We start from the raw sequence: 15,740 nt of genomic DNA, 5'->3' as shown, positions 1-15,740 counted from the left end.
ACAAGATGGAGACGTCGCGACTTTCCAGACCAACATGGAGACGGCGCGACGGCTGGGCAATTGACCAATCGGTTTTTTTAAACCAAAAATTGGAAGAGCTTTTAAGAGCGTTATTTTAGCTAATAAAAAGTTTCGCTAAATAGCAGAAAAATATATCGTCTGTTTCTTAAGGCATTTTGAACATGTAGCTTTGATCGTAATGTAACGTTCTTTATGCATTATTGCTTTTAGCCTGGCATCAAGTTGCTGTAGTTCTAGAAAAAATTATGTCGCGCTGTGCTAGAGTGGGCAGCATGCGATTGCTCGCCTCTCAAGTTCTTTCTTTTTTTTCAGTCCGCTGAATATTTTTAAAAATTTTGGAACGTTAAAAAAATTGCTCGACGGTTTTGTTAGAGAATCTTCCATGTCCGCTGTCTTCTCGAGAAGGGATCCCAATTTGAGAGTGTTCGCCTCTTTTGAAGCAAGATTTGAGCGGTTTTTTTAGACGATTGCGCTCAAAATCTTGCTTCAAAATGAGCGGTTTTTGAACGGTTTATCTAAAAAAACCGCGCAAGATTTGAACGGTTTTGAGCGGTTTATCTTAAAAAACCGCTCAAAAACCGCGCAAGATTTGAGCGGTTTTTCTAGATAAACCGCTCAAATCTTGCGCGGTTTTTGAGCGGTTTTTTAAGATAAACCGCTCAAATCTTGCGCGGTTTTTGAGCGGTTTTATTAGATAAACCGCTCAAAACCGTTCAAACCGCTCATTTTGAAGCAAGATTTTGAGCGTAATTGTCTAAAAAAACCGCTCAAACCGCTCAAATTTCGCTTCAAATTAGGTGAAAAATCTCTACTCGGGGATTGTCAGCTATTTAACCAAAAGTCTAGTTAAGTTAAACGATATCTTGAAAAAACGCCGAATGTAACATTATCAATGATCCCCATTAAGGCCTGCTACTGATTTCGACAGGCTATGTTTGTATTTCCGGAAACAATGTTGTTTGCTATGCAATTTTTTTAATTCAAATTCATCATAACTTGAAATTACCAAAATATAACATTCAGTTCAGTTTTCTTGTACTGACAGATCTGTTACTAACTATAACTACTCAGTTTTCGGCAAACACTCCACTTTGACGTGCTTCATGTCCGGGCAAGTTTCTGGGTCGAAGTTGGGTCCCAGGTTGTACTGTTCCAGTGCTCTGTCGAGGCAGCAGTAGTTGGCCACCTGGAACTTGTAGAAGAGTTTGTCTGGACAGATGGATTCGAACTGGATGGGCTTGTAGAGCACCTCTGCCACCAGTGCTGGACACATTAGTCCCGGATAGATGTAGGCCTGACTAGCCAGTCTCTCTCCCAGCACACACGCCTCGCAAGCTGCTTCTTCATAGTTACCGCCTTGCAGAGTACCGTTCCCGCTCGTGTATCCTAAACACCATCACCAACAACTCACCATAGGACTTATTTCCAATTTTAGGTTTTTGGTTTATACCAAACTGTTGACCATATCGTTGACCTCATTCTTTCATTGATCAGAAAAAGTCACTAGCAGTTTGAGTAGTAAATACATTAGTGTAATTCACTCATTACCTTCATACATTGAAATCCAAACTACACGCCCCACGGTTACCACTGATTTAGCTATAATTCTTCAGCCCATAATGCTTGCTTTGTGCTCTCTAAAATTTTTTACTTGGAGTTTTTACATTTGAGTTGTTCCAGCCCTATTCAAGTTTGGTTGGTTAGGCTAAACTCGTAGCTTCTTGTGGTAAAACTAAAATTTACACATTGGTTTTCGCGTAATTGCTGATGAATAAACCGAGCCCAAAACGACCCACTTCAGAGAAAACTTAGTTAAAGAGTTTCGCAAATTTCGTTATATCTTTTTTTTCTGCTTAACTACCTCGTAAAAAAGAAAAAATATATATCTGATTGCCATCTGAATATTACTTTCACAAAAGTCATTCGAGATTTTTGTTGGATACTGGGTTTTCACCGAAAAACTGCTACAACTACTTGAAATTTGGTTCGTTACAAAAAAAACCGTTTTGGTCGTTTTAGTTCAAAGTCGGCTAATTAGGAATAAAATCGAAATGCTCCGGTTTTTTTTGAGAATCTTAAGTTTTACTCAGAAATGGATTGTTTTCGGCTCGGTTTAATTCATCATGAATTACTCGAAAATCCGTGTGTAAATTTTGGAACAAAATTTACTACAAGAAGCTTCTGATTTAGCACTACTACCAAAACTTGAATAGCAACTTTTCTGGAATGGTAAGATTTTTTCGAATGATTCTAAAACAGACAAGGATAACTGTTCTCTCTTAAGTCAGACAATGTTCTGGCCACATTCTTTACAAAATATTTGATTCCACTTAGTGTTTTTGTCAAGCGTGGTGTGATAAAACTATCCGAACAAAAGCCAAGAACTGAGGGGTTTTTGATGGCAATAGTGAAGAAAAACAACAGTTTTTGTTGAAAAATGATTGGGAAAACAGAAAAAAAAACATATCAAAAATCATTTTTTTTTTCAATTTTCCGACAGACTTTTAGCGCTAATAACCTTCTAAAACTAACTGTACAGGAGAAACATTTTCAAAGGCTTGAAAAAACGTTAGGCGGCTCAACCTTCAATAGAAATAAGCCTGCTAGCTCGCTTATTTGCTCAAAATTGGACTAAACCTAAAACTTGGTCATCTTTCGAAAAAAACTTAGTGTACTTCGAATAACGGTGAAAACTGATTCTATGAGTTCTATTTCGAAACAGTTCAACAGTCGAATATAAGTATCTTCTTTATTGTTTGGAAGCAATGCATACACAATAGGGACCTGAACTCCGTCTACTGATGCGTGTATATCTGAAAAAAGACATTCGGGGCCGTTGGAAAAATGGCACCGCAGAACCAATTATCAGCACAACTAAGCGAATCCAATACTGGAACAGCATTGAAAACCATAATTTGCCTATTATCATCTGGTCCAGAGACAAAATGAAGAAAAAGTTCGCCAATGTGAGTCACTTCCAGCAGCTCTGGTAGTTCAAAATCAAAAAATGATTGTTTCCTGTATTCTAGGCCGTCTTTTCTGCTCGACTCTGTTGACGGTTCTCTGATTGGCTGAATCGTTTGGAATCACTGCTGCAATTTCTCTGTTTGTGTCCCTTTGAGTGGAAAGAATTGTTTGTCTAGGTGGCTCATCTGCTACAACTGCTCTAGTTTTAAGAGCTGTTCTGAATTTTTGCTTCTCAATGTCGGCTGGATCTGGGAAATGACTATGATCAATTAGAATAGTGACCTTGTCTCGCAAAGTGCGCTCACGGCCGGCCATTACATTTTGATGGAACACGTCACCTCGAAATTGAGGTGTCAGCCAAAATTCTATGTTTTAAATAAGCGAATGCATCAAAATTTAACATTTCATTGTTTCTATTTGGCATAAAAATTTCCATTGTTGAACACAAGTCAAGAGCTTTAATAAGGATACTAGAATCTGTCACAGCTACGTTTGGTGTAACCATCAACCAAGCGATACTTGTTCAGGTATGTGTAAATGAGTTGAGTCTCTAATAGGCTATTCAGTGAAAACTCTGGTCTTGTCGCCTAGTTGCGCAACCATATCAAATTGCTCCTCGTTAATCAAAAATTTTATTAAAATGATCCGTTTGTTGTCTACGTTAGCAAATAGCTGGACAATTTTTGAACATTTTTGGGACAATTTTGTCTGCAAACCGAATATCTTGACACTTTCTACCTTTCAGCTGTTAAAAATGGTTCCAGTCAACTTAATTTCCTTAAACATGGTTGGAAAGATTACGAGGCATTTTTTCCCTGTTAAAAGTTCATGCAAAACAAATTGCACCATATTTTCTTGAGAAGAAATCCAAAATGCTTCTAACCATTTTTTTTTATTACATTGAACCCAATTTGAAAAAAAAAATGAACAAACTGATCTTATCCGATTAATTTAAATCAGCATTGTTTAGTGAATGCCAATTTGTTGGAAAAAAGTTTAGGTCATGAATTTTTAACTTATTGTCCTAAATTGTTATACGGAAAGAAGTCTTCACGCCTTCATTGAGTGCTGATTCGAGATATCCAGACAAAAAGAATAAAACTTTCAAACTAAAATTGCGTATTAACTGAATTGAGTTGAAAGTAAGTGAATACTGAAGACAAAACATGCTGAAATTTTCATCAAAAATTTTATGATGCATTTCGTTTGACAAAATGAGCGCCCAAAATTTTACCCCAGTCAGACAGTTACGCATCCGACGTGATGCATACCTTCATTTTGGCAAAACTATACGGTGGACCCGACAATTCCTTGGGAGGAGTGGAGTGATATTTTTCAACTTGCAGTGATAGCAAAGGAGAATCTTGATAAAGAAAAACGTCTGAATCCTATAGAAAGACACCAACCAAAACCACACATTCTAGAAAAACCGCAGGATAGCGAACTAGAAACACAGAAAACTGCTCACTCAGACAGATATTTCCAGATGCAAAAGATCGGAATCAATGAAGGCAGAAACGAACAATTCAACGGCATGAGAATCGAAGAAGCGGATAAAAAACTTCAATCAATTTTGTAGTTAGCTCTCGGAAACGAAGAAAGAAGGAGTTTAGGCCGAAAATTTACATGGGTGAAAACTTTCCAAATCTTCAAAGAATTTTGAGACAATTTATCAGTAGCATTTGAGGAAAACGAATGCCTACGTCTACGAAAGAGACGTAAGCTCCTTAATAAAAAACAGAGATAGAGAATTGCTGAAACAACTTTGAGCAGCTCTTGCCAAAATGGCAAAAAAAATGCGACATATCCGCAGGAGAAGATGAATGGATAATAGACATTTTTATTAACAATATGAAGAACTCAGACATCTAACGGAAACTTCTCACAGAAATCCTCCCACCCCCAGAAGCACTAAATGCGGCACTAATCGATGAAAAAAGAACGACTAACCACATGAAAATGACGAACACTTTCAATTCCAAGGAATCATCTGTAAAAAAAAACCTTTTAGTCAACTTAATGTAAAAAGGGAACCAACTGTAAATATCGAGCGGAGCAACACTTGTATGAAATGCATCGGCACATTTTCAAAGGTCACCTGGCGGTGTGTGCAGCAGAAGACACAACGTGAACAGCCTGGAAAAACAGAAGACACTGGCTGTAAAAATTTTAGATACAGTAGATAGTCAAATTGTACATAAGCAGATTGTAATTATCCATCGGAACAAGCGGATGTAAATAATGACCGTGTAAATAGAGAATGGTGTGGAATAATCAACGCATGGTCAAAATCCGGACAGAGCGACAATGATTCTCTGTATTAAATGTAACCACTATCTACGATGACGAAGTGAAAGAACAAGAAAATAATAAAAATCGGGCTCCGAAAAAACTAAGTGATCCTAGTATACAAGTTGACTCCGCCAGCCCTGTGAGCTTCAAGAGAAATGTACTTCATGAATTAAAACTACGAGACCCAAACCTAAGACATATCCCGTGGATCAACCGACAGAAGATCTATAACTTAGATTCACAGATAACGCAATAAACATCACTGGCAAGTTAATCATCCTTATGTTTTCGAACGGATGGTCTCACAACGAATGTCACTTTTTCTTAACGGAAGGCCACGAAAGACATTTTCTAGGCCGAAAAAGGAAAAGAGATAGATACTTTGTCCAAGATTTGTTAACAATGGTTTTTTCGGATTGGAAAAATAATAATTCAATCAAAAATTACTCACTTTCTTGAACCACTAAAATCAATCCAACTGAAAGGTAGATGTCTTCCCCTTCATTTACTCGGAACTAGACCGACAAGAGTAAAAACGGAACTAGACCGACTTAAATCCAGAAGTCACATTGAAAAGTTAGCAAATTGTCATTAAGATAGATTCATTAGCCCAATCGTTATCACTTGCAAGAAGGACAAATAAATAAAATTAGCACTTGACTCGAAATTTATCAACAAGCAAATATACAACAAATATCGAATGCCTAATAAACATGAATTAGTAGATAATGTTGCCGCTCAACTTTCTAACGATTCCACCGAAGAAGTCTGTTTACCAAATTGGACTTAACGAACGCTTATAGCCAACTCTCATTTGACAACTGTACTAGTAGCCAGTGCAATTTAAGCTTAGTTGATGGGGAGGGGACAAAACCGGCACGTACCAATTGTTAACCTGAGTTTATGGACTTAACGAACGCTTATAGCCAACTCTCATTTGACAACTGTACTAGTAGCCAGTGCAATTTTAGCTTAGTAGGTGGGGAGGGGATATAACCGGCAAGTACCAATTGTTAACCGGATTTTATGGACTTAACGAACGCTTATAGCCAACTCTCATTTGACAACTGTACTAGTAGCCAGTGCAATTTTAGCTTAGTATGTGGGAAGGGGACATAACCGGCACGTACCAATTGTTAACCGGATTTTATGGACTTAACGAACGCTTATAGCTAACTCTCATTTGACAACTGTACTACTAGCCAGTGCAATTTTAGCTTAGTAGGTGTGGAGGGGACATAACCGGCACCTACCAATTGTTAACCGGATTTTATGGGCTTGGCGACAAGCGAATGAATTCAAGAGAGTAATGGACTCAACAATCGGAGATACTTCTTCTACAAATTGTTACCTCGACGATATCCGGGTGGCTTCCAAAGGAAGTTTTACAGAACACAAAAAAAACTATTTACAAAACTTTATCGAGTTTAAACGAATAAAATTTCGCCGTTAAGTGGCCAAAATGTAAACTCTTTGAGTAAGAAAAAAGAAAACTGGGATTTAAAATATCCAAATCGGGAATCGGAATATTAGCGGACAAAACTAAGATTTAGCAATTCAAAACTATTCAATTAAGCCATCAAAGATTTACCAATTCCAAAAAACCTGAGGGAATTAAGATCAATCTTCTGTTCAACAAACTAATACATTTAATTTGTTCCAAATGTTTGGCAACCTGGGAAGTTTTTTAAGGCCGCTGCTAAATAAGAAATCAATATTCAATTGGAATGAAGAGCATACAAAATCGTTTGAGAAGAAAAAGGAAGAAAAAATAGTAAATCTTGCAGTGAAAGCGCATTTTTACAATAAGCGTAAAATGAGAGTAAAAACAGACGCATCTCATAACGGACTCGGAGCCTCGTTACAACAACTCCACGGGAATGACTGGAAAACAGTCTCCCTCGCTCCAAGATTTTTGAATCCGCATGAACCTAAATATTCCATAAATGAGTTGGAAGTTTTGGGAGTTGTTTGGGCAGTCAAGCATTATAAGAATTATCTTTACGGCTCGGAAATTGAAATCATTACTGATCATAAAGCCCTTTTAAGTACTTTAGCCTAATTACCGAAAAAAAACGTAGTCGTCTAACTAGATGGGTCGATCAACTTTTACCTTAGAATTTTATTATTAAACATCTGGCAGGTAAAGATATGGGCTTGACATTTCTAATTTCAAGAAACCCATGGGGTAAAGCAATCCCACATCCCATTACGACGAAGAATTCGTGGTCACTACAATTAAAAAAATCGAAAAGCAATAAATCGAAATGCAATGCTTTTGGGTCAAATTCGGATAATTCCAATTACGCATGATTACGTATTTACTTTAACGCTTCGGTTCTAAAGTTAATTAACTCGACTCTTACAATTTGTAATTTAAAATACAACAAAACTGAACTTTTCGATTCCAAATTTATTTCTTCTGTTTTTTGAAATCATTAAATCTACCAAAATTTCTTTGTCAAATTCTGGTTTTTTATATTTTTAATTCCTAATCGTAGCCATACTAATTCTCCTCGGGATCTATAATTGTGAACACTGTGAAAATGTCCAATACTCAAATTGTAACTAGTCCCTCTACTTCCGGTGTCCAAGTTTCAGTCGAATTCCCTATTTTATCAGAAAATGAGAAACTTGTAAATAAAAACCGAGAAAATTTCAACGTCCTCTGGACCTTATTCAACGCTGAGCTGGTAGCCCTATTAATAGAGAAAGATCCAATGCTAAGTCTTATCGTCAAAGCCCTTCAAGATAATGTCGACATAATAATGCAAATTCCCATTACTTGACCCAGTTTATTCGAGAATTTCGCGAATCCGACAGATTATTTTACAAGGATGGAAAACTGGTAATCCTTCTCACCTTACGAAACGCAGCTATGAAGACACTTCACGGGGCCCATCCGGGACAATTCGGCATGAAATACATTGCTCAGTAAATATGGTGGCCTCAAATAAACCGACAAATTTAATTCCACGGTAAAAACAGTTCCCAATGCACAAAAAAAATGTAAGGTGAAAAAAAATTATTCCTTGTACTCAAATCAGCAAATTATTACCTTTACCGGAACCTAATTAGGAAATAAGTCTTGATTTCGCAAGTCCTTTGGATTCAACATGGGGAACAAACATATATTTTAATATGCATTAACAGATTTACAAAATTTCTCATCTAAAATCACATCTACCACTTCATCAAATTACTTTTATTTACACGGCATTCCCTTTTGTATTCGTGTCGACCACGAGTTTTATTTTATTGACCACGATTTTGAGATTTCAATGTTTTAAATTATTATTTTGTACAGTAGGCGGACCTCGCTCTAACGGTTTAGTGGAAAAACTTGAACATACTGTAGAAATTGAAACATTTACAATGGCTCAAGAACATCAAAAACCTACGTTACAACACGCGGTCTCAAAGTTTATCGGGAACCTTCGTTCGTCCTTTCAATCAAAGATCAAATGTTTACATTTTGAAATACGCTTCAATAGAAAACCTGACACAATCCGGTGGAAATTTGAACAATGGAAAATCAACCCTAATCAAAAGAGGGGCTCTTGACTGGAACTCCGATGACCGGGTCGAAGACGGATATAAGAACGTATAATCCCGGCGAAAAACTAGTTTCCGTTGGAGAAAGGCAATTAGTCAGACTACTCTTCACCACCCAAGCCTTCATCGTCCCGAATGCCATTACAAAGTCCTTTCAAAGGTTATATACCTCGGAAAACTAAAAAGAGAGCATAAACGGAAAACTTTTTATAGAAAATTGAACCAGAAGATCATAATTGCTTCAAAAATTACGATAGAGTTATCCGACGGAAAAATTATCAGAAAAACCGACATCGCCCTACCGAAATCAAACTCTAATACTCGTTCCTTTAGAGGAAAAAATTTCTTTCCGGTGCTTCCTAACTCTGAATTTGAAGTAGGGTCAAAGCGGAATACCAAAGCGAAACAGCCAACTGCCAGAAAACCATGCCCCAAGCCAAGGCTTCAAATGAGTTAGCTACTTCCGATAACGACACAAGGACCAAAATCTCAGAATCCTCAGCCAAACCGGATAGAAACAAATCTTCGTAAAAAGGAACACTAGTTAAACGCACGGCACTTAGCTTGCGACGAATCAATGTTAATTCCGTCGGACACATCAGACCTTATTGACTGGGAATGGATAGCGGGAGGTTTCCCTTGCAGAGATATGATTAGTGAACGTTCGATTTCTGATAATATTAGAGAACCTGATTCTAATATTCCCACCCTAGACTCATCTAGCTCGGGATAATATAAATACTGAGGTTTTAGACGGCCAAGCTTCATCGTCGGATCCGCTCATCTGCCCAATCAACATCATCCCCGTAGAACGGAGCCGCACCCAACTTCCACCAACCACACTCCAACAACTATAGAAGCCAAAAAAATCAGACTTTCCGCCGAATAAAAAGGAGACTCCACAAAAGGATGCGACTGTAGACTTCCATATCTACGAAATAACCAATTCTTTGGACGAAAACACGGCTGTCTAAGGTTCTTCAAATAACAATAACATAACCCGTAACGAGTTTAAACTTCGTCGGTGGGGGCGAAATGTAGGACCTCCTCAGTGTTCCGGTAAAAGACTATACATAGACAAGGAGGGTCAGGACGAACAGGCCAGATCTGCAACAAACTGGATCATTTTTGACCATTATCTACAACCCGGATCGGGCGGTCGGGACTTCATCCCCAATTCTTTCGGATAACAAATTTCCAATTTTCTCAATCCACTCCAACTTCGAAGCAGCGAACACATCGGACCTACTATCCCTCTCTTTGACAGATCAATCCTTGAGACTAGCTGTTGACAACTGCAATGAAATCGGAGATCTGGATAACGAATTGTTTAACGCGGAACTGGAAAACTTTATGGAAGATGACAAAAACTAATTCAGTAAACTTTTGCTCACTTCGCCCTAATTTGGTTGATTTTTTTTGTTGACACGCTAACTTTTGATCGCTCAGTACACACCTACACGGTTTAACACTTACGCGCTAAATTTTCATCGGATTTACTCTGAAAACTCAGTTAGAAATTTATTTTAACTGCTTATTTAGCAAACGTTAGTTATGTCATGTTTTTATAGTGCATAACTTAGTGCACTTTAATTTAGTTGCTTACAGTTCTCTCGGCCTCCTTTAGGGAATGAGGGTATAAATTCCAAAAAAACTGCTCGAAATGTTTATAATTTGCTTTTAAAGAAAATGATGTTGTTTTGTAAAAATAACCATTTTGGCTATAAATTAAAAATAAACTTAAATTGCAGTAGTTTTTGAAGATTATACCTTCTTATACTTTGCTGGGCCACGTCGGAGGCTCACTTTGCTTAAATCTTAGCAATGATTGGGCCAATAGTTGTGGCGTTATTTCTGACTGATTGGCGTAAAAATTTTGTACCAGTTTTGCCAAAGAAATTACGAAAATAATTTTGCTGTTGTTTTTTCTTCAATAAGCAAGACTTTCTTCTTCAATTTTCACCTGATGTCAACCCAATTTGTACGGATAATATATATCAGCACTGTAGAATAAATCAGCACAGCGCCAAAAAATTCAATATGTCATTAAGTATTCAAAACAAGCTTATAAGAACACGCTGTTTGTCATGTTTCAGAAGGATATTCAACCGTTGTTGATTGTCACGAATATTAGCAAACGGTAAGTTAGGTTTAAAGTAAGTGATTTTGACCTCTGAGGAAGAAGTGGTATGACTCGGGTGTCATGGTCCTCACTAGTCGCATGCTGTCCTCGATATCGTCCGGGTAGCCATGATGAGAGTAGAACTTGGCCTTCTCCGCATTCGTCAACATATCATACCCAGAGTCCAGTCCCCTAGACAAAATAAAAAAGATCATGAAAGAAACAAACAGTATAAAGACCGAATTACTGCTAAAAAGATTAAACACTCATGGTACTAAAGGGTCGAGTCCAAATATTACAAACAGTACAAGTTCATGAATGTTGAGGCTGAAACAATTATTTTTTTGAAACGCGAATCACCATTGAAAGAGGTAAAACCCCCCGATACACCACCCTTAACTCCCTACGCGCTTTTTTTGAGGTACCTAAAAATGAACGGAAAACAAAACGCACCCCACGTCATAGTTTCTTTCTACTTCATTAAGTGGTCGAAACAAAAACATCAATTACTTTTGAAAGTTATACAATTCTAAATGAATGCTATACCATTATCTACATGTGAAGTGTGCTTTAACCTATCAAACATTTGCTCGTTCTCACACTCCCACATGACACCCAAGTTCTCTCGCATCAGTCCTCGGGCATACAGGCCACTGAGGGGGAAGAACTGCTCGTACATGTATTTCTCATCCAGGCACTTCTTGACCTTCGCCTTGTCTGAAGACGAGATCGGAAGTTTCACTCCTTTGCAACAAGATTCCACTTCATCCACAAACGACTTTGTACTCTTGTATGTCAAAAACGACTCAGTGATGGGTGTCTCAATGCAATCTAATGCCGGATTATAATAGTTTTTCTCCATCACGCAAATAGAGTCCAAATAACCATCCGCGTTGTTCTCCACCTTGTCCAGGATTCCGTAGTATCGCTCTTTCAACAAATTCCAGTAGGTTGGAGCGGAAGCTTCGATGGTCCTGCAACATTTCAACTCACGTATCACAGTGAGAACATCGCAAATAAGTGTACAACTGCACAAGTACAAAGATTTATGCTATTCACATCAGAAAATTATCAGCTTAAGAAGAAAGTAGCATAGCAGCAAAGTTTTGAGACACATTTCCAAACATTCTGTTTCTGACCGCTTTCTGAAAGTTTGACAAAACACTTCGTTTTTTTTGGCGTGCGTTTGCTGTAAAATTTAAAAATCTAGGCGTCGAAAAACATGTGTAAAATTGGATGACATGAAAGCAAAAGGAGACTTCCGTGAAACGAAATTTAGTTCCTTAAATTGGATGCTCGGTGTGTTAAACTTTTATACTGTTCGATTTTTTGAAAGTTTCTGTATTGCAAGTTTGAGGGGGTGGGGTGGGAACAGACAGACGTTTTGAAGAGGTAGGTATCCCAGTCGGTCTCTATGCCGTAGTCCTGATTGAGACAGTCTTTGTTCATGTCTGCGGCTATTTCGATTATACTCTTCAACTTTTTAGTGAGTGCCTGTTGTTGCCAGCAGCGATAGTGCACCGAGCTGAACTTCTTCGACTTGTCCGAGTGGAGAATGTGGTCGTCTACTGTGTTGTGCACACAGAGCGAGTCCAGTGCGTCCCATTTCACTTTTCGTACAAATCCTTCAGTGCATTCGGGCGAGGCTGAAAGCAAACACAAAAAAACTCAAAAACAAAAAATATCATCTTACAGTCGGCTTTGTTATATTAGAACCAAGAAATTATCATTCACTAATTTCACGAATAAAATAATGGATCCTCTAGTCTTTTCATGTCAAAAAGAATTTTGGAGTTTTTTCAAAGTGAACCAAATTACTTTTTTAAGGAGTGTTTTCAAAGTGAACCAAATTACTTTTTTAAGGATTTTAAAAGTAGTTAAACTTAGATTTTAAGGAATTAGTTAAACTTAAAGATTCAAGGGCGCGTATAGGTCAAAAACGTGCATTGAAATGATGTTTTCATATGGAAACTGACTCTTGCTTTTTGCGCACTTTTCGAAGTACGCTTCGACTGGGTCTTTGTGGTCCTGCTGACAGTTTAACTTCTCAAAAGCGTTTTCAAAATTGGATGCACATTTTTCCATGTGTCTCAGGTACTGTGCATCTCTGCTAGCAGGCTCTTTCCATTTAAGGAATAGTTTCTCCACTTCCAGTTCTTTCACGCGTATTTCATCCAGACACCTAACTCTGTCATTACCAATGGGATGCTCCGTGCAGCACTTCGAAATGGCTCTCAGTGGTTTAGTGAACAGTTTGCAGTTTTTACAGCTTTTTTGGTAGCTTGCAATTTGGTTGTTGTTAGGGGCATACAGGCAAAACTTCTTTCCACCATCTCTGTTAAAATGGTCCTGACTTACAACTGACTGTATTAAAAATCCAGCTTGTAGCAGCACTAAAACTAGTGAAATTTGGCGCAGGTACATAGTAAAATTAGGTTGAATTTCGTTACTAAGTAAAATTAGTTACGACTTGCTATGAATGAAAGATTAAAGTAGCTAATCGGGCTCACAATCACAACTTAAGAAGTTTGGTTGGACCAAAATAATATTATGAACGCAAGTAAAAGTACAAGAAGAACAAAAATTGAAGTGAGATATCTAACAGAAAGTTTAAACAAAACCCACTATTATGTAAAGGTTCGTGTTGCGTTATCAGATTGAGTCAACTGAAAGAGAAAAGGGTCTCTAAGAACAGTGGCCGAAGAATGTATGAAATGATTTGTTGGAGCGAGATAAATAAGAACACGTCAAACTCAGTTCACCAATTATGCCACGCGAGTCATGTGTTTCAGTGTACCTTTCAAATGAGAGTACAGAACGCGTTTGTGCCAATTTCGAAACTAACTTCAATAACTTGACCTCGAAATGCCGACTTTTTAATTATACATTAGAACTGCGGTTGTTTGATCAAGGCTACCAATCAAAATGTTTAAAAACACATCGCGCCAATTCATAACAATAAATTTTTCATGACAAAAAAAGCAATGCCTGAAAACAGTTTTTGTTTATAGCAGAAAAATTTTGTTGGTTCAAACCTTATGGCAATTGGTGGATTTTTCACTCAACTTCGAGTATATAGTGCTGATTTAAATTATCCGGACAAAATGAACAAAACTTGAATGTTTAAACACGTTTTTCTCAAACTGGGTCAGGATTAGACAAAAAGTGAAGAGAACATAAGTTGCTTAGAAATTCACCAGAGTTATTATGGTCCAATTTTTCTCCAAAATTCTCAACCAGAACTTTACCCCTAAATGGGTCATTTTAGCGTTTTTCAATTACTCAAAATTATGCTGAAACTACTGTGTAAAAGGATAAAAAATTTATATCGCAAGAAGCCTCTTACACAGCCCAACAAAGCTCTAGGAGGGTTAAATCTCCAAAAACCTGTATAAGAGAAAATATTTTTGCGTGATTTTCAAATTTACTCAATTTTTTGGAGATTTAACCCTTCTAGAACTTTGTTGGGCTGTGTAAGAGGCTTCTTGTCATATAAATTTCTTATCCATTAGCACAGTAGTTTCAGCATAATTTTTGAATAATTGAAAAAAACCAAAATGACCCATTTTTGGGGTAAAATTTTGGTTGAGAATTTTGGAGAAAAAATTGTATCATAATAATTCTGGGGAAATTCTAAGCAACTTTCTTCACTTTTTGTCTAATCCTAACCCAATTTAAGAAAAACGTGTTTGAACATTCAAGTTTTGTTCATTTTGTCCGGATAATTTAAATCAGCACTGTATAGATGCAAGTTCTTACAGCATCTGCGATTTTGAAATTTTTTCAGTTGTTGTTCGGATGCCTATTTTTGAACATTTTCTTACAGCATCTGCGATTTTGAAGTTTTTTCAGTTGTTGTTCGGATGCATATTTCGGAAAACTATGCATGCAAAACCTGATTTATCAGGCAAAATATGTGCCTCAAAGTTGTCGGAAAAATTGAAATTGCATGCAAATATCTGTCAAAGTGGACGATTGCTCTTTTTTTTATATAAATTCTGTCTGTTTAATTTTTTCGCTACTAATTATAACTGCGGTTACCATGCTAAGTACTTTTCGATACGATACTTTCCTCTTGGGCGCCAACAGAGAGTTGTAATAAGCGATACGAAGTTCTCATGATGGCGGCCAGTAAAAAATGGGATACATCAGGGACCAGTCTTGGGTCCGTTTTCATTTTTATTTTATATTAGTTCAATGCTAGAGAAAATAGAATAAGAAATCTTCCTATTTGCAGACGACGCTAATTGCACCAACAAACTGTGTTCTGTCAACCTAAATAAATGCGTACAGATGATTAAAAGCAAAAGTAATTTAAATTTGGAGACGAACTTTGAATAACGGTTAAAAGAAAAACGAAGTTTAAACTGAAAAAATCCTAGGTATTTGGTTTTATAACAGAATGACATTTTAAACAAATATTAACAAAAAAATTTCCTAAAGCCAAAGCCATGATTGCAATTGTCAAACGAACGTTCCGGAAACTTAAAAAAAATGTGTTACCAATTATCTACAAAGCCTTGGTTCGACCGCACTTAGAGTTTGCAATTCTTATATGGTACCCTGACTGCAAAACAAAAGGATCTAAGATAATGTGCAGAGAAAAGCGACACACCTTATTGAGGGACTCCAACAGTTATCATAATACCACTGCCTAAAAAAATTGTTGTAATTTCTCCTATTGAAAAGCCACTGACTGTCTATTCGAGCAGAAAGAAAGAAGCTCAAAGGGAAATGATTGCAATATAAAAATGCAGATAGCAAACTTGGACATCAGGGATTG

General features: G+C 37.2%; 1 protein-coding gene across 1 annotated transcript; it reads right to left on the bottom strand.

The window, feature by feature from the left end:
• Window positions 1-982: 982 nt before the first annotated feature.
• Window positions 983-13,777, bottom strand: LOC134848247 (uncharacterized). Its single transcript, XM_063865631.1, has 5 exons — window positions 12,934-13,777; window positions 12,339-12,603; window positions 11,533-11,931; window positions 11,007-11,149; window positions 983-1,407 (listed from the first exon to the last, which is right to left on the bottom strand). The coding sequence occupies exons 1-5, from the start codon at window positions 13,379-13,381 to the stop codon at window positions 1,085-1,087; spliced, it is 1,578 nt and encodes a 525-aa protein (XP_063721701.1). The 5' UTR covers window positions 13,382-13,777; the 3' UTR covers window positions 983-1,084.
• Window positions 13,778-15,740: the final 1,963 nt, after the last annotated feature.

This window comes from Symsagittifera roscoffensis, chromosome 6 (genome assembly GCF_963678635.1).
Source record: "Symsagittifera roscoffensis chromosome 6, txSymRosc1.1, whole genome shotgun sequence".
NCBI lineage: Eukaryota > Metazoa > Xenacoelomorpha > Acoela > Convolutidae > Symsagittifera > Symsagittifera roscoffensis.
This window is presented reverse-complemented; position numbering and strand designations above follow the sequence as displayed.